The 16005-nt window shown below is 57.0% G+C and overlaps 2 protein-coding genes across 2 annotated transcripts; both read right to left on the reverse strand.

Moving 5' to 3' along the window:
• Positions 1–357: 357 nt before the first annotated feature.
• Positions 358–6224, reverse strand: LOC126991835 (proline-rich protein 36-like). The gene is made up of 3 exons (XM_050850496.1): positions 6099–6224; positions 5614–6054; positions 358–1149 (listed from the first exon to the last, which is right to left on the reverse strand). Exons 1-3 carry the CDS (start codon positions 6222–6224, stop codon positions 358–360), a joined length of 1359 nt encoding a protein of 452 aa, XP_050706453.1.
• Positions 6225–8924: 2700 nt separating this feature from the next.
• On the reverse strand, positions 8925–12450 carry LOC126991837 (proline-rich protein 36-like). Its single transcript, XM_050850497.1, has 3 exons — positions 12394–12450; positions 9763–10928; positions 8925–9678 (listed from the first exon to the last, which is right to left on the reverse strand). Exons 1-3 carry the CDS (start codon positions 12448–12450, stop codon positions 8925–8927), a joined length of 1977 nt encoding a protein of 658 aa, XP_050706454.1.
• Between the last annotated feature and the right edge of the window lie 3555 nt (positions 12451–16005).

Genomic DNA, 16005 nt, shown 5'->3' on the forward strand with positions numbered 1-16005 from the left:
AGTCAGGCTCCTCCGCCGCCGGCCCACAGTAGATGCAATAGAAAGTTAGGCGCAACCGGGCAAGCGCGATGGTGACAGCCAATACCTCCACGCCGTCGCCGCAAGCCACGGGGTGACGCACTCGAGAACAAGGAAGTGAATCCTTGACCAAGATACCACACCCGCGTGTCTGACCGGCCACGGCAGGGAGGTAAAAAGACTGGTATCCCCGGAAGAAGGGCACGCGCTGCTCTGTAAGAAGCGTCTCCTGCAGGAGAACCACATCCACAGATTATCTCGCCATCGCGGCACGCAGGAGGTTGGACCTACCGCGGATGCCACAGATGTTCCATTGTAGAACCGTGAGGCGGTGTGCATTTACACGGACAGCTTCCTGGAGCGCCCGTAGCGGGCCATCACTGGCCGGGTCGGTAGCCCGCCCGCGTTCAGGGAGGTGGGAGCAGGGGGCGGTGCCACCAACGGATAGTGCTGGCTGGTTGCAACGGGCGGAGGGGTTGGGAGGGGTGCGGAGCTGCTCGCGTGCACGGGGGCAGGAGGAGGTGGAAGGGGAGTCTTCAGAGCACGAGGGGTCGGCGTAGGTGGGGTTGATGATGGCCTGCCGGGGGAAGGAGCCTGCACAGGAGGTACGACAGCTTGCTTGGCCGGAGTTTCCGGGAAGAGATTGCCCACCACCTGCTGCGCTGCGTCCGAGAACACTCTCGGCTCGACGTCCGACTTGATTGCCGTTGCGATAATCCACCCGAAGCCCTCCAAGAGGCCCACCATCATCTCCCTTGTGATGAGGAGACAGCCGGGAGGGGCGGCAGTGGGAGCTGCTGTAGTAAGGCGGCGGGGCTGGCGGCTGGCGTTGGGCGCTTGGGGAGCGGTGAGCTGGGCCGGCGGAGGCGGTGGCAGATGGCGCGGGGTAAGGGGAGGGAAGCTCTCCTCGTACGGAACTGGTGAAGGGTTTGTAAGAGATAGCTGGTGGGCAGCCTGGGAGAGGCGGGGCGTTGGAGCAGCCGTGGACGCGGGGGGCTGCTGGGCGCCCCAGCAGAAGGTGCAGAGAGGAGCAGGGCGATGAGTGACGACCCAGCGCTGTTGGACAGTGCGCTGTTTGTCGACCAGCTCTCGCCTGTTGGCGCAGGCCCGATTCCAGGCATGGTGTTCGCCCTGGCAATTCGGGCAACTAAGAACAAAACTCCCACAACAAAACTAACTAACAAGTTAGCTTGCAACAAACAAACAAACACAAACGAGCTAGCTCCCTAACTAGCTTTTTTGGTAGTTAGTTAGTTTGTTAGTTAGTTAGTTAGTTAGTTTGCTTGTTTGTTTGTTTGTTTGTTTGTTTGCTAGTTAGCTTGTTATTTTGTTTGTTTGCTAGCTAGCTACCTTGTTTGTTTGTTTGTTTGCTTGCTTGCTTGCTTGCTTGCTTGCTAGCTTCCTTGCTAGTTAGGTAATTAGTTAGTTAGCTAGTTAGTTAGTTAGTTTGTTTGTTTGTGTGTTTGTTTGTTTGTTTGTTTGTTTGCTAGCTAGCTTGTTTGCTTGCTAGCTAGCTAGCTAGCGAGTTTGTTTGTTTGTTTGTTTGCTAGCTAGCTAATTTGTTTATTTGTTTGCTTGCTAGCTAGCTAGTTAGTTGGTTTGTTTGCTAGTTAGCTAGCTAGTGAGTTTGTTTGTTTACTAGCTAGCTTGCTTGTTTGTTTGTTTGTTTGTTTGTTTGTTTGCTAGCTAGCTACCTTGTTTCTTTGTTTGTTTGCTAGCTAGCTAGTTTGTTTGTTTGCTTGCTAGCTAGCTAGTTTGCTTATTGTTTGCTTGCTAGCTAGCTAGTTGGTTTGTTTGCTAGCTAGCTAGCTAGTGAGTTTGTTTGTTTACTTGCTAGCTTGTTTGTTTGTTTGTTTGCTTGTTTGTTTGCTAGCTAGCTACCTTGTTTGTTTGTTTGTTTGCTAGCTAGGTAGTTTGTTTATTTGTTTGCTTGCTAGCTAGCTAGTTAGTTGCTTTGTTTGCTAGCTAACTTGCTAGTTTGTTTATTTGATTGCTTGCTGGCTAACTAGTTTGTTTGTTTGTTTGCTTGCTAGCTAGCTAGTTTGTTTTTTTGATTGCTAGCTAGCTAGTTAGTTAGTTATTTTGTGTATTAGTTAGCTAGCAAGCTAGCTTGTTTGTTTGTTTGCTAACAAGTTTGTTTGTTTGTTGCTAGCTAGCTTGTTTGTGTGTTGCCAGCTAGCTTGATTGTTTGTTTGTTGGTTGGTCGGTCGGTTTCTTCCTTTTCTAGCTCGTTCGTTCAACTGAGTTAGTTTGTTTGTTTGTTTGTTTGCTTGCTTCCTCGCTAGCTAGTTTGTCTTTTAGTTTGTTATCTAGCTAGTTTTGTGTTTGTCTGTTAGCTAGCCCGTTTGCTTGTTTTGGCAGGCAGGCAGGCAGGCAGGCACACCTATTTACATGCCTGCACACCTACTTTCATAGAAACCTATTTGCAGCTTTTTAGTCATCCACCTGTCTACTGTTGGGCATCTAGACGCTTGCCTAGGGTTCCGGCGGGGTACTCGGTGGCGGGGCTGGTTCAACGTATCTGAGAAGCGGGTCCAGTAAGAGAGGGCGCAACGTTATTATGAGGACGACAACGAAAAACAAGAAGAAGAAGAAGAAAAAGAAGATGAAGAAGAAGAAGAAGAAGAACAAGAACAAGAAGAAGAACAAGAACAAGAACAAGAAGAAGAACAAGAACAAGAACAACAAGAGGAAGAAGAAGAAGGAGGAAGAGGAGGGGGAGGGAGAGGGAGATTCCCACTTCCTCAGCCTTTCCCTTCAAGTTCGCTCTGAGCCTGTCCCTCCCCCTCTAACCCTACCCTTGCTTTCCTATACACTCCTGCACATTCCAAGAGACAATAGAAGGAGTGGATAAAGAAGGGGAGGCTTCTTTTTCTCTCTGTCTATATATTTGCCGTCTTTCTCATTATTGCTTTCTTTTTTAACCTTTCTATGTCATCCTCTCTTTCTTTTCCTCTTCCCGTCCAGACGTCTCTTTGTTTTGTCTATATATTTTCCAATATAGTTCTCTCTCTCTCTCTCTCTCTCTCTCTCTCTCTCTCTCTCTCTCTCTCTCTCTCTTTTCATAGATATCCTGTTACTGATTTTACAAAGAATTGACAGGGACAGGGGAAATTATGGCAAAATGATGTTTCTGTAAGAACTGAAACAAACGAATTGGAGCTTACTAGTGTCAAATGAGGTGGATGGGGAGCAGTGGGCGGAGGTGTGAACCATCATTAGGCAGGAGGGAGGGAGGGAGGGAGGAAGGGGAAAAGATGGGAGGGAGGAAACAAACTGGAGCTTACTAGTGTCAAATGAGGTGGATGGGGAGCAGTGGGCGGAGGTGTGAACCATCATTAGGCAGGGGGGAGGGAGGGAAAGAGGGAGGAAACAGAAAGAAAGAAAGAAAGAAAGAAAGAAAGAAAGAGAGCAAGAAAGAAAATATAACTGAAGTAAAAAGTGTGCTACTATTCTCTTAGTGAATAAGAATGTGGACCTCAAAGAGGTCCGGGGTGGGTGGGTTAGGTCGGGCTCGCTCAGGCAGCGGCATTAACCACCGAAGCCGTACAGGGTGCGGCCCTGGCGTTTGAGGGCGTACACCACGTCCATGGCGGTGACGGTCTTGCGCTTGGCGTGCTCAGTGTAGGTGACGGCATCCCTGATGACGTTCTCCAGGAACACCTTGAGCACACCACGGGTCTCTTCGTAGATGAGCCCGGAGATGCGCTTCACACCGCCACGGCGCGCCAGACGACGGATGGCCGGCTTGGTGATGCCCTGGATGTTGTCCCGAAGAACCTTGCGGTGACGCTTGGCGCCTCCCTTTCCAAATCCCTTGCCTCCCTTGCCGCGGCCAGTTATGGTTCAGGTGGGTAGCTCAACAGTGGAGTGAGTGTTGGGTTGGTGGTGGTGGTGGTGGGTTTTTGAGGGTTGTTAGCCCTCGCGGGCTATGTGCCATAGGCTGGCCCGCCTCTCTCTTTGATCTCTCTAAGCCACGGACGCGTCATGCCCAAAAACGCCAGAGCCGCACCCAGCACGGCCCCAACGGCCAGCGCGCAGCGTACCATGAGCGACCGACAAAACCCCACTCCAGGTCCCAAGGATTGAAAGGTGTGAATATTTGAAATTAAAGAAGTCAGAGGGCGACAGTGGTTTGTACGTATATTTAGCAGAGTGGATGGTTTGAGAAGTACTCCGTATAGCGGAGGGACCTTTAGATGGGGTCCAGCCCTGATAGTCGGAGGGAGGCGAGCGGAACGGAGGGGATTCTATGAGGGTAAAAGGTGGCACAGTAAGATAACAGGAGGAAGAAACCTTTGTACAGCAAAGGGATCATTTATTTAAAGTGGGTCATTCGAACCACGCAAGTAAAGTGGAAGGCAGTAGAAACAGACCTTTTTGGTGGGGTCCAGCCACAGGAGGTGAGCGGAACGGAGGGGATTGCATGAGACCGAAAGGTTGAACAGTGAGTGACAGCTGGAAGAGTCCTTTGTATAGCAAAGGGATCATTTGTTTAAAGTGGGTCATTCGAACCACGCAAGTATAGTCGAAGGTGTTGGAGAGAGAAAAAAAAAAAAAAGAAAATAATAATAATAATAATAATAATAATAATAATAATAATAATAATAATGATAGAAAAAAAATTAAATAAATAAAAAAAATAATAATAATAATACTAATAATAATAAAAAAAATAAATAAATAAATAAATAAAGAAAGAAAGAAATAAAAAAATAAAATAAATAAACAAATAAATTAAAAAAAAAAAAAAAAATAAAAAATAAATAAATAAATAAATAAATAAATAAAAATAAATATAAAAAATAAAATAATAGTAATAATAATAATAATAATAATAATAATAATAATAATAATAATAATAATAATAATAATGATATAAATAAATAGATAAATATATATATATATATATATATATATATATATATATATATATATATATATATATATATATATATATATATATATATATATATATATATATATATATATAAAATTACATAAATACATAAATAAATAAATAAATATTTAAATAAAATAAATAAATAAATAAATAAAAATAAATAAATGAATAAATAAATAAATTAATAGGTAAAATAAAAATAACTAACTAAATAAATAATTTAAATAAATAAAAATAAAAATAAATAATAATAAAAATAATAATAATAATAATAATAATAATAATAATAATAATAATAATAATACTTCATTAAATAAAAAAAATAAAAATAAAAAGGAAGTCATGCTGTCTCGTCGTTTGCCGTGGAGGCTCTCTCTGTCTGAGGAACCTCGTGAGTGTCCCGAGGTCGTCCGTCAGGTACCGTACCATCCTTGCTGCAGCTGTTCTTCTCTCTCCGCAAGGGGTGTAACCCCTCCTGGCCGCCATCGTCCTTAGCGGGCCTGTCTGCGCACAGTCCAGGAGGTAGTGGACGAGGGGGTCGTCCGCATCCTCCAGGCAGTGCAGGCACAACTCGCCCTCGTAGTCCGCTATGAGGGAGCGAACGGTCGGGCGTAAAGTTGGAGTGGTGAGGGGCAGGGGTGAGGAGGGGGGAGGCGGTGGGGGGAGGTGGAGGGGGAAGAGGTGGTGCTTGCTGGGGAGGCTGGTGCAGAGGAGTGGGAGGCCGCCTGGCTAGTGGGTGGAGAATCTTCTGGAGGGGGTATCAGCACCGCGATCTCCTGCAGGTCATGGGCAGGAGGTGGCTCAGCAGTGGTAGGAGCTTGGGCAGGTGCTGGTTGAGTGGCAAGGGTGAAGAGTTTTTGGGAGTCAGGAATCTCCGGGATGATGATGGGTGGGAGGTTGTTTGCAGTCAGAATCGAGTTCAACGACGACTCGTAGCTCCCTGGCGAGATCGCGTTTTGGAAGTGTGCGTGTGTCACGCACGTGAAGATGGTGTTGATTGTGGAGGGCAGAATGGTGGGCAGGTTGGTGGGGAGGGCGGGCACCAGCGTCGGCGAAGGAGAGGCGGATGCAGCGGCCCCGCTGTAGGTGAGGGATTGGCTTGTTGTTTTGGCCTCCTTGGTTGCCGTGATCACCTTGCGGCGTTCTGGGCATTTGTAAGCTAGGGTACGGTGATTGCCCCCGCAGTTGAGACAGTGCAGGAGCCGAATCGGTGGCCCTCCGTCCCGCACTCGGAGCAGAGGAGGAAGTTTGCAGGTTTGGGACAGTCTTTGGATGTGTGGGAGCCTAGTTTGTAGCAGCGCATGCAGGTGGTGACGGGGATGTACTCATCCTGCTGGATTTGGTGGGGGGGGGATGCGCAAGTTGAACATCTTGAGCCCCTGTTCAGTTGATTTGAGTGCTGCGGCACTGTTTGTGAAAGTTATTTTCAAGATGGGGGCAGAGGGGAACGGGTACACCATGTCGACGTTCCCGTTCGCGAAGAGGTTGTGCTTCCCCAGCTCTGCCTGAATGCATGGCGGGTCGCGTCGCTTGATGTCTGGGTCCACTCCAAACAGCAGGACGGTCCGCTGAGCTTTAAGGTCCGGGGACAAGATTGGGTGGTTCTGTGCAGTCTTGAGCGGGTCCAAGGAGGAGTGAGGCAGCGTGAATAGGCATGGAGCAGCGTAGTCAAGGCAGGACCGGACTGCGCTAACATAAAAGGAGCGCAGAACGCGGTCCCCGGCCCCAAAGGAGGGACTTGCCATGGCCCGCATGATGTTAATGCGGGATACCATCTTCGCTCGGACGGAAGCTATGCACGGCTTAAAGGAAAGGCGGGAGTCGAGGAGAATGCCCAGGTACGTGAACTGAGGGACCCAAGGCACGGGGATGGCGTCGATGTAGAGGGGGTCAGGGGGAAGGGCATAACCAAAAGTCATGGCCTTCGACTTGGCCGGGTTGGGCACGAGGCCAAGTTCATTGCAGGAGACAAGGAGGCGACGGAGCATGGCGCGGGCCCGAGCCACGTGGTTGGGTCCTGAGGCGACGATGGCGATGTCGTCCGCGTACCTCAGGACCCGGTCCTGCCCGTTCCCCTGGAGGCGTACGAGCTGCTCCACCAAGAGGTGGAAGAGTAGAGGGCTGAGAATGCCTCCTTGCAGCGTCCCATTTTCGAAGGCCTTCGAAGTTGAGGAGGTGCCTTGAAAGCGGACAGTCGCCGTCCCACCCTGCAGGTACTGCCCGACCCAGCTGAGCAGGAGACCGTGCACGCCCTTTGCAGCCAATATGGAGAGAATGGCAGGAGTGGAGGCCATCTCGAAGGCCTTCTCGATATCGAGAAAGACCACCACTGCCTTGCCGTCAACAGCCCCCGACAGGAGAGTCGACACACAGTCACGCGTGCCTTTGCTCCGGCGAAAGGCGAAGAGGTGGCGATGAAGGGGACCTAGCGCCCAATCAAGACGAGCGAAGAGCACCCGCTCCATCGTCTTGCCAGGGCAGCTGATGAGGGAGATGGGGCGGTACTGCGTGGCATCCCCTGCCTTCGGGATGGGGACAATGGCAGCGGACTTCCATGCAGTGGGGACAGTGCGAGAGGCGTAGGAGGCGTTGAAGAGGTGGAGTATCTCAGGTTCCATGGCAGGACCAGCATTGCGCAGCATAGAATAGCTGATCTTGTCCTCCCCTGGCGAGGTGTTGCGGCCCGGAATAACACGCCGGAGCTCATGGATGAGAAGGGCAGCGTCCGCTGGATGTGGCAGGAGGCAAGCCCGCTGGTACGCCAGCCACCTTCCAGGGTTTACCCGGCGTTGCCTCAATTGGACCGCAGGGGGGAAACGAGCGGAGGCAGAACGGGAGGCGAAGAGCTCGACGAGGCGTTCAGCCTCTTCCTGAGGCCGGGGGTGAGGCGCCGGCCTGGTAACGGCCCCTCGGCTAATGGAGCGAATCTTTCGCCAGAGGAGGGAGACAGCAGTGGCGGAGTCGAGGGAGGCGCACCAGGCGAGCCAACGCTCCTCCTTCACCCGGTCGGTCGTTATCCTGGCTATACGGCCCGCGGCCCGCAGGAGGCGTCGAGTCTCCTCGGTGTTATGGCGGCGGTTGAGTCTTCTCGCCATGTTGACGCGGTGGTTTACCTCCCGGATCTCCTCGTCATGGTACCATCTGTCCCTGTGGTGGAAAGTGGGGCGCCGGGAGACGGGTATGGCAGAGTCTGCCGCGGAGTGGAAGGCGGCGACCAGGCGGGCCTCGGCAGCGTCAACCTCGGCAGGGCGGGGAGTTTCAGCCAGGTGGGTGGTGATACAGTGGCGGAATTTATCCCAGTCAGCCCTGCGGAGGTTCCAGCCAGGAGGACGGGGAGGGAGAACAGGCGGCAGGACCGGGAGGGTGACTACGGAGGCGATGTGGTCGCTCACGAGGTGGTGGTGGAGCGACCATGTCGCGTCTACACCTAAGGGCCTCGACACAAAGGAGAGGTCTAAAACCCCCCCCGCTAGGTGTGTCGGCTCACCAGTGTTAAGGAGAGACACCCGAGGGGTCTCTTCGTGGGTGGCAGATAGGAGGCGCCCTGCCCGGTTGCGCCTGACATCGCCCCAGCGTTCGTGGTGGGCGTTAAAATCTCCCCCGATAAAGGTGGGCTCCTCGCTGGCAAGCGTGAACAGCTCACCGAAGTCAGGCTCCTCCGCCGCCGGCCCACAGTAGATGCAATAGAAAGTCAGGCGCAACCGGGCAAGCGCGATGGTGACAGCCAATACTTCCACGCCGTCGCCGCAAGCCACGGGGTGACGCACTCGAGAACAAGGAAGTGAATCCTTGACCAAGATACCACACCCGCGTGTCTGACCGGCCACGGCAGGGAGGTAAAAAGACTGGTATCCCCGGAAGAAGGGCACGCGCTGCTCTGGAAGAAGCGTCTCCTGCAGGAGAACCACATCCACAGAGTCTCTCGCCATCGCGGCACGCAGGAGGTTGGACCTACCGCGGATGCCACAGATGTTCCATTGTCGAACCGTGAGGCGGTGTGCATTTACACGGACAGCTTCCTGGAGCGCCCGTACCGGTCCATCACTGACCGGGTCGGTAGCCCGCCCGCGTTCAGGGAGGTGGGAGCAGGGGGCGGTGCCACCAACGGATAGCGCTGGCTGGTTGCAACGGACGGAGGAGTTGGGAGGGGTGCGGAGCTGCTCGCGTGCACGAGGGCAGGAGGAGGTGGAAGGGGGGTCTTCAGAGCACGAGGGGTCGGCGTAGGTGGGGTTGATGATGGCCCGCCGGGGGAAGGAGCCCGCACAGGAGGTACGACAGCTTGCTGGGCCGGCGTTTCCGGGAAGAGATTGCCCACCACCTGCTGCGCTGCGTCCGAGAACACTCTCGGCTCGACGTCCGACTTGAGTGCCGTTGCGATAATCCGCCCGAAGCCCTCCAAGAGGCCCACCATCATCTCCCGTGTGATGAGGAGACAGCCGGGAGGGGCGGCAGTGGGAGTTGCTGTAGTGAGGGGGCGGGACTGGCGACTGGCGTTGGGCGCTTGGGGAGCTGTGAGTTGGGCCGGCGGAGGCGGTGACAGATGGCGTGGGGTAAGGGGAGGGAAGCTCTCCTCGTACGGAGGTGGTGAAGGGGGTGCAAGAGATGGCTGGTGGGCAACCTGGGAGAGGCGGGGCGTTGGAGCAGCCGTGGACGCTGGGGGCTGCTGGGCGCCCCAGCGGAATGTGCCGAGAGGAGCAGGGCGATGAGTGACGACCCAGCGCTGTTCGACAGTGCGCTGTTTGTCGACCAGCTCTCGCCTGTTGACGCAGGCCCGATTCCAGGCATGGTGTTCGCCCTGGCAATTCGGGCATCTGCTGGTGATGGTCTGGCCAGTATTTTACTTTGACAGGCACCGCTCCGTGTCGTGACTGGCAGAGCATATGCCGCAGACCGGGGGACGGCTGCACCTGGCCCGGTGGTGGCCGAACTGCTGGCAATTGTAGCACCTGAGGGGTTCCTTGCTGTAGGGGCGCGTGTAGAAGGTCCCCCAGCTCCCCAGGTCCAACGAGCCCGGCAGCGGCCCCGCGACCGTGACAAATACCTGGCGCGTCGGTCCGTCCCGGGTAGTGCAGCGCACTGCCTCCAACACGCGTGGATGGCGCAACAGTGGCCTGAGGGGCATGGCAACAGGGTATGCTAGCAGCACGCCCTTGGTGTTCGCCCAGGGGCCACCCTCAGCTGCACAGGGACGCCGGATACCTCCCTCACCGCGAGCAGGGTGTTGTGCTGGGCACTTGAGGGAGAGGCGTTCGCCCAGCTGCTGCTCCAGTGCCTCGGCGAGGTCGAGGGTCGTTTCGAAGCCGACAGTCGCCGGAATGAGCAGCTTCGGCAGCGAAGCGGGTTGAGCAGCAGCAGGGGCGTTCATAGTCCGAGGTGGCGGGGGCAGAAGTGACTGGGGGCGAGAGGGGTGCCGAGGGGGCAGCGAGGTAGAAGCGCCGGCGGACAAGGCAGAATCATCCAGGAAGGAGCGACGTTGCCTCTTGGAGCCTGCCGTCTGCCAGCCGTCATCACCCGCAGGGTTGTTGATGGGGGGCGCGTGGGGTGAAGGAGCAGTCTCCTCGTCGAGGACATTTACGAAAACCTCTGACTCAGATGAAGATGTCAAGCTTGACCCCGACTCAGAGTCCTCCATTCGATCATGAACTCTCCGCGACTTACACGCCCGAGAAGCAGAGGGGTCGGCGGGCTCATCAGAAGGCAAGCCCTCAGTCGAGGAGGCAGCTGACGAAGAGGAGGAGCAGCGGCCACGCTTATGCTGGACGTCACGGCCGGAGGCGGAGTGAGGAGCAGCGGAGCAACCGGGGCTAGAGTTAGAGTCAGCAGGGGGAGGGCCGGTAGAGTCGGAGTCAGAGTCAGCGGGGCCGTCAGGGCGAGAGTCAGAGTCAGCGGGGCTGCCAGGGCAGGAGTCAGAGTCAGCGAGGGGAGGGCCGGCGCCGAGGACAGACTCAGAGGCAGCAGGGATAGGAACAGCGGGGTCGGGGTCAGACCCAGAGACAGAAGAGGAGTGCTGAGAAGCGGTGGGAAAGAGGGGGTGGGAAGCAGCACCACGAGCGGGCGGAGGAGAGGTAGGAGAGCGGGAACGGGAGGCCGCACCGCGACCGGGCGGAGGAGAGGGAGGAGAGCGGGAACGGGAAACACCACCACGAGCGGGCGGAGGGGAGGGAGATGAGCGGGTAGCAACAGTACCAGCAGGCGGGGGGGCGTACTTACGCCGGCGTTTCTGCTTTCAGATGACGAAGAAGCACAAGCAGTAAACCTAAGAACCCTTAAAACAAGACCGCCCCCAACGGGAACACAGCTAGCTAAGGGTGAGGGGTGAGGGCTGGATACCAGTGACCTACAACGAACGGGTGGCTAAATAGTCTTCAGACTGGGCCCGTCGTTGCCCCTTACGGGTCTTTGTCACCTATCAGAGTCCCTTACGGCCACCCCACAATTTCCTATAACCAGCCCTCTGAGGGCCCCCTTCGTGGACGTGCCCTACGCTGGCACTCCTTCAGGGTTCGGCGTCGGAAAAGAGCGGGGGTCTCTAATTGGCAGCTGTAGCACTGGTCTTAATACCAAAACAGGTAGAGCACAGGCAGTGCGTGTGTACACGTACACGTACACGGAGTGTACAAGGCAGGAGCAGTAGTGTGCTGGAGGGTGGCGCGAGGTGGAGGGTGCACAGCGTGGTGTGCAGCGCGGGGCAGCTTATCACCGGGCGAGCGGCCGGCCAGCGTGCGCGGGGTAGACAGAGCACGGTGAAAGGCGGGCGGCACTACCGAGCGGCGAGGCTTGACTTGTACTGGAGCTAGCGGGGCAGACGTCTTGTCAGGGCGAAAGCAGCAGGTCCAATGCCGGGTCGGTTCGGTAGGGATTTACCCCCTAAAAAGGGGGAACGGGCCTTTGTCCATGGACGGCCCGTCGCAGGGGGGAACCCGCCGCTGGCGTGCGGCGGGTGTGGGGAAGCCTCCGTCGCCGCCACAGCCACGGGTAGAAGCCGGCGAGCAGCGACGGAGGCACGGGCCCTCCGAGCAGGCGCTCAGGAGCAGCCCGTAGCTGAGCCGAGCGAGCAACTCAGCAGTCTATAGGTGGCCCAGAGGCCGGGAGAGTTGCTCGCTCGACGAGTGCTGGCGGTCCACTGTATGCCGGGTCTTTTTCTTTTTCTTTGTGGGATTTACCCCCTAAAAAGGTGGAACGGGCCTTTGTCAATTGACGGCCCGTCGCAGGGGGGAACCCGCCGCTGGCGTGCGGCGGGTGTGGGAAAGCCTCCGCCGCCGCCACAGCCACGGGTAGAAGCAGGCGAGCAGCGACGGAGGCACGGGCCCTCCGAGCAGGCGCTCAGGAGCAGCCCGTAGCTTAGCCGAGCGAGCAACTCAGCAGTCTATAGGTGGCCCAGAGGCCGGGAGAGTTGCTCGCTCGACGAGTGCTGGCGGTCCACTGTGTATGCCGGGTCACCCGGATTCCCCCTTTATCCCGGCGCCGCTTACTCGGGAGCGCGGGGCCGCGAGGCGGCACGCGCAACTCTCCAGGCCTCTGGGCCACATATAGACTGCTGAGTTGCTCGCTCGGAGCAGCTACGGGATGCTCCTGAGCGCGTGCTCGAGGGCCCGTGCCTCCGTCGCTGCTCGACGGCTTGTACCCGTGGCTGTGGCAGCGGCGGAGGCTTCCCCCACACCCGCCGCCCGCCAGCGGCGGGTTCCCCCCTGCGACGGGCCGTCAATGGACAAAGGCCCGTTCCCCATTTTAGGGGTAAACTCAAAAAAAGCACTCCTCTCCAGTGGACCGCCAGCACTCCTCGAGCGAGCAACTCTCCAGGCCTCTTGGCCACCTATAGACTGCTGAGTTGCTCGCTCGGGGCAGCTACGGGATGCTCCTGAGCGCTTGCTCGGAGGGCCCGTGCCTCCGTCGCTGCTCGCCGGCTTCTACCCGTGGCTGTGGCGGCGGCGGAGGCTTCCCCCACACCCGCCGCACGCCAGCGGCGGGTTCCCCCCTGCGACGGGCCGTCAATGGACAAAGGCCCGTTCCCCCTTTTTAGGGGGTAAATCCCTAATTAAAAAAAAAAAAAAGCACTCCTCGACAGTGGACCGCCAGCACTCGTAGAGCGGGCAACTCTCCCGGCCTCTGGGCCACCTATAGACTGCTGAGTTGCTCGCTCGGCTAAGCTACGGGCTGCTCCTGAGCGCCTGCTCGGAGGGCCCGTGCCTCCGTCGCTGCTCGCCGGCTTCTACCCGTGGCTGTGGCGGCGGCGGAGGCTTCCCCACACCCGCCGCACGCCAGCGGCGGGTTCCCCCCTGCGACGGGCCGTCAATTGACAAAGGCCCGTTCCCCCTTTTTAGGGGGTAAATCCCACAAAGAAAGAAAAGAAAGCACTCCTCGACAGTGGACCGCCAGCACTCCTCGAGCGAGCAACTCTCCAGGCCTCTTGGCCACCTATAGACTGCTGAGTTGCTCGCTCGGGTCAGCTACGGGCTGCTCCTGAGCGCCTGTTCGGAGGGCCCGTGCCTCCGTCGCTGCTCGCCGGCTTCTACCTGTGGCTGTGGCGGCGGCGGAGGCTTCCCCCACACCCGCCGCACGCCAGCGGCGGGTTCCCCCCTGCAACGGGCCGTCAATGGACAAAGGCCCGTTCCCCCTTTTTAGGGGGTAAATCCCTAAAAAAAAAAAAAAAAAAAAAAAAAGCACTCCTCGACAGTGGACCGCCAGCACTCCTCGAGCAAGCAACTCTCCAGGCCTCATGGTCACCTATAGACTGCTGAGTTGCTCGCTCGGGTCAGCTACGGGCTGCTCCTGAGCGCCTGCTCGGAGGGCCCGTGCCTCCGTCGCTGCTCGCCGGCTTCTACCCGTGGCTGTGGCGGCGGCGAAGGCTTCCCCCACACCCGCCGCATGCCAGCGGCGGATTTCCCCCTGCGACGGGCCGTCAATGGACAAAGGCCCGTTCCCCTTTAGGGGTAAATCCTAAAAAAAAAATGCAGTGGACCGCCAGCACTCCTCGAGCGAGCAACTCTCCAGGCCTCTTGGCTACCTATAGACTGCTGAGTTGCTCGCTCGGGTCAGCTACGCGCTGCTCCTGAGCGCCTGCTCGGAGGGCCCGTGCCTCCGTCGATGCTCGCCGGCTTCTACCTGTGGCTGTGGCGGCGGCGGAGGCTTCCCCTACACCCGCCGCACGCCAGCGGCGGGTTCCCCCCTGCGACGGGCCGTCAATGGACAAAGGCCCGTTTCCCCTTTTGAGGGGGTAAATCCCTAAAAAAAAAAAAAAAAAAAAATAAGCGGCAGTGCAGGTCATTCGCGCTGCCGCTTTGACTACGATAGGACGTCTGCCCCGCTTGCTCCGCTCCTAGTCAGTCTCGCACTTGTGCACCTGGCAGCCCGGCTTCCCAGCCCGCCACCTCACTCACTGTCCCGCGCTGCACTCCTGCTTCGCGCTGCCGTGTCAGGTTGCACTGTCTTGTGCACCTGTTCACGTGTCGCTTGTTACACGCAACTGTGTGACTGTTGCTTTTCTTTTCTTTTGTTTTTTGTGTGCTTGAGCCATTAGACCCTGGTGTGGTACGAAGCCGAACCCCGAGGGCATTGCCAGTATTGGCACATTGCTGTAGCCCCCTGCTGTTGTAGGCTAGCGGCTCTTTGTTAGGCTAGTTCTGTTTTTGTACTTTTATTTTATTTTGTTTTATATGTCTAGCTGTGGTTCAGCCTTCGGGCTGTCTCGTTGTTAGGATGCCATCTGACAAACGTGACCGCCCTCTCAGCGATTCGGAAGTCTCCGACTCCGGGTCGCCCTTGGATAAACAGCTCCGCCTTGAGTCTGAGAGCGAGTGCGATGAGGCGATTCTTGCCCCGCTCCCCCCCTCGTCTGATGATGAGTGGGTGGTGGTGGAGGGGAGACGTCGACGCCGCTCTCGGCTGACTCCCGCTGCCGCCGCTGCTCGACCCTCTGCTTCGTCCACCGCTACCGCTGCTACCATGACCGCCACCGCTGCTGCCACGCCCGCTTCCTCTGACTCCTCGGCTGCCTCCTTGTTCCACGGTGAGAGCAAGGCGCCCCCACACCGCGCCGCTACCTCTGCTGCCTCTGCCTCGCCCGGCACCGCTTCTATCTCCAACGCCGCTCCTGCTGCTTCCCTCCCTGCCACGCCCGGCATTGCTCCTCCATCACACCCCGAGTCTGCTGCTTCCGGCCCTTCGACCCCCAAAGTCCTGGTTCCTCCGACGGCGGGTTCGATACGGCTCGACCTTGAGGCCCTAGAGGAGCAGCTTGGCACCCGCTTGCAGCTCCGTTTTTTAGAGTCGGGGAGCGTGCTTGCCACCCCGCCGTCGGAAGCCGTGCTCCACTCCCTCCTGGCCGTTACCTCGGTCCAGGGCAAGCCTGTCGCCCTGCGACAGGTTGGCGAGGCCACCACCAAGGGCGTGGTGACTGCGTATCCCGTGGCAATGCCCCTGAAAGCCCTCCTTCGCCACCCAGACGTCCTCACTGCAGACAGGTGCCTGACACGGGACGGGCTCGCCACCAGACAGGTGATGATCACCCTGAAGGGGCCACTCCCGGGCTCCCTCGACCTGGGGAGCTGGGGGGTATTCTACACCCGCCCCTTCAACAAGGAGCCTCTCAGATGCTACCGCTGCCAACAATTCGGGCACCACCGCTCCCGATGCAACAGCCCCGCTGTGTGCGGCATGTGCTCCGGGCCGCACATGACAGAGGGGTGCCTGGAAAAATACAATGCCGGGGAGGAGGTGCAGGCAGCCTGTCCGAACTGCAAGCTGCACCACCACGCCTGGAGCCGCCGCTGCCCCACACGGAGGACTATAGTCGAGCGCGGCATCCAGAGGCAGGTGGAATGGCAGGCTCCCACAACCCGTCTCGCCCTGCTTGGACCCGACAGTCCAGCTCCCGCTCCCGCCCCCGCCACGTGCAAGCCCCTCCTGCTCCAGCAACGCTCGCCTCCGAGGAACACTTCCCCAGTCTCCTTCCGCCACGCGCCACCCGAGCCACTACCCCGATCCCGGCGGCACCACCTGCCCCGCACCCTCGTGCGGACGCCGTCAAACCCTCCACCTCAACTCCTGCCTCACAGCCCCCTCCTGCCTCCACCTCGGGCCCTCCG

Source organism: Eriocheir sinensis, unplaced genomic scaffold, assembly GCF_024679095.1.
Source record: "Eriocheir sinensis breed Jianghai 21 unplaced genomic scaffold, ASM2467909v1 Scaffold35, whole genome shotgun sequence".
Lineage (NCBI taxonomy): Eukaryota > Metazoa > Arthropoda > Malacostraca > Decapoda > Varunidae > Eriocheir > Eriocheir sinensis.

What these genes read in the sequence shown, in the direction of transcription:
- LOC126991837 (XM_050850497.1), bottom strand. Translation starts at nt 12,450, where the DNA reads ATGTGGCCCAGAGGCCTGGAGAGTTGCGCGTGCCGCCTCGCGGCCCCG. An exon ending in TCGCGGCCCCGCGCTCCCGA is followed by an intron (nt 10,929 to 12,393) that starts GTAAGCGGCGCC and finishes ACCGCTTCTCAG; the next exon opens with CACTCCTCTTCTGTCTCTGG. An exon ending in ACGGAGCGGTGCCTGTCAAA is followed by an intron (nt 9,679 to 9,762) that starts GTAAAATACTGG and finishes CTGCGTCAACAG; the next exon opens with GCGAGAGCTGGTCGACAAAC.
- LOC126991835 (XM_050850496.1), bottom strand. Translation starts at nt 6,224, where the DNA reads ATGCGCTGCTACAAACTAGGCTCCCACACATCCAAAGACTGTCCCAAA. An exon ending in GCACTGTCTCAACTGCGGGG is followed by an intron (nt 6,055 to 6,098) that starts GCAATCACCGTA and finishes GAACGCCGCAAG; the next exon opens with GTGATCACGGCAACCAAGGA. An exon ending in CCTCTGCACCAGCCTCCCCA is followed by an intron (nt 1,150 to 5,613) that starts GCAAGCACCACC and finishes CCGAATTGCCAG; the next exon opens with GGCGAACACCATGCCTGGAA.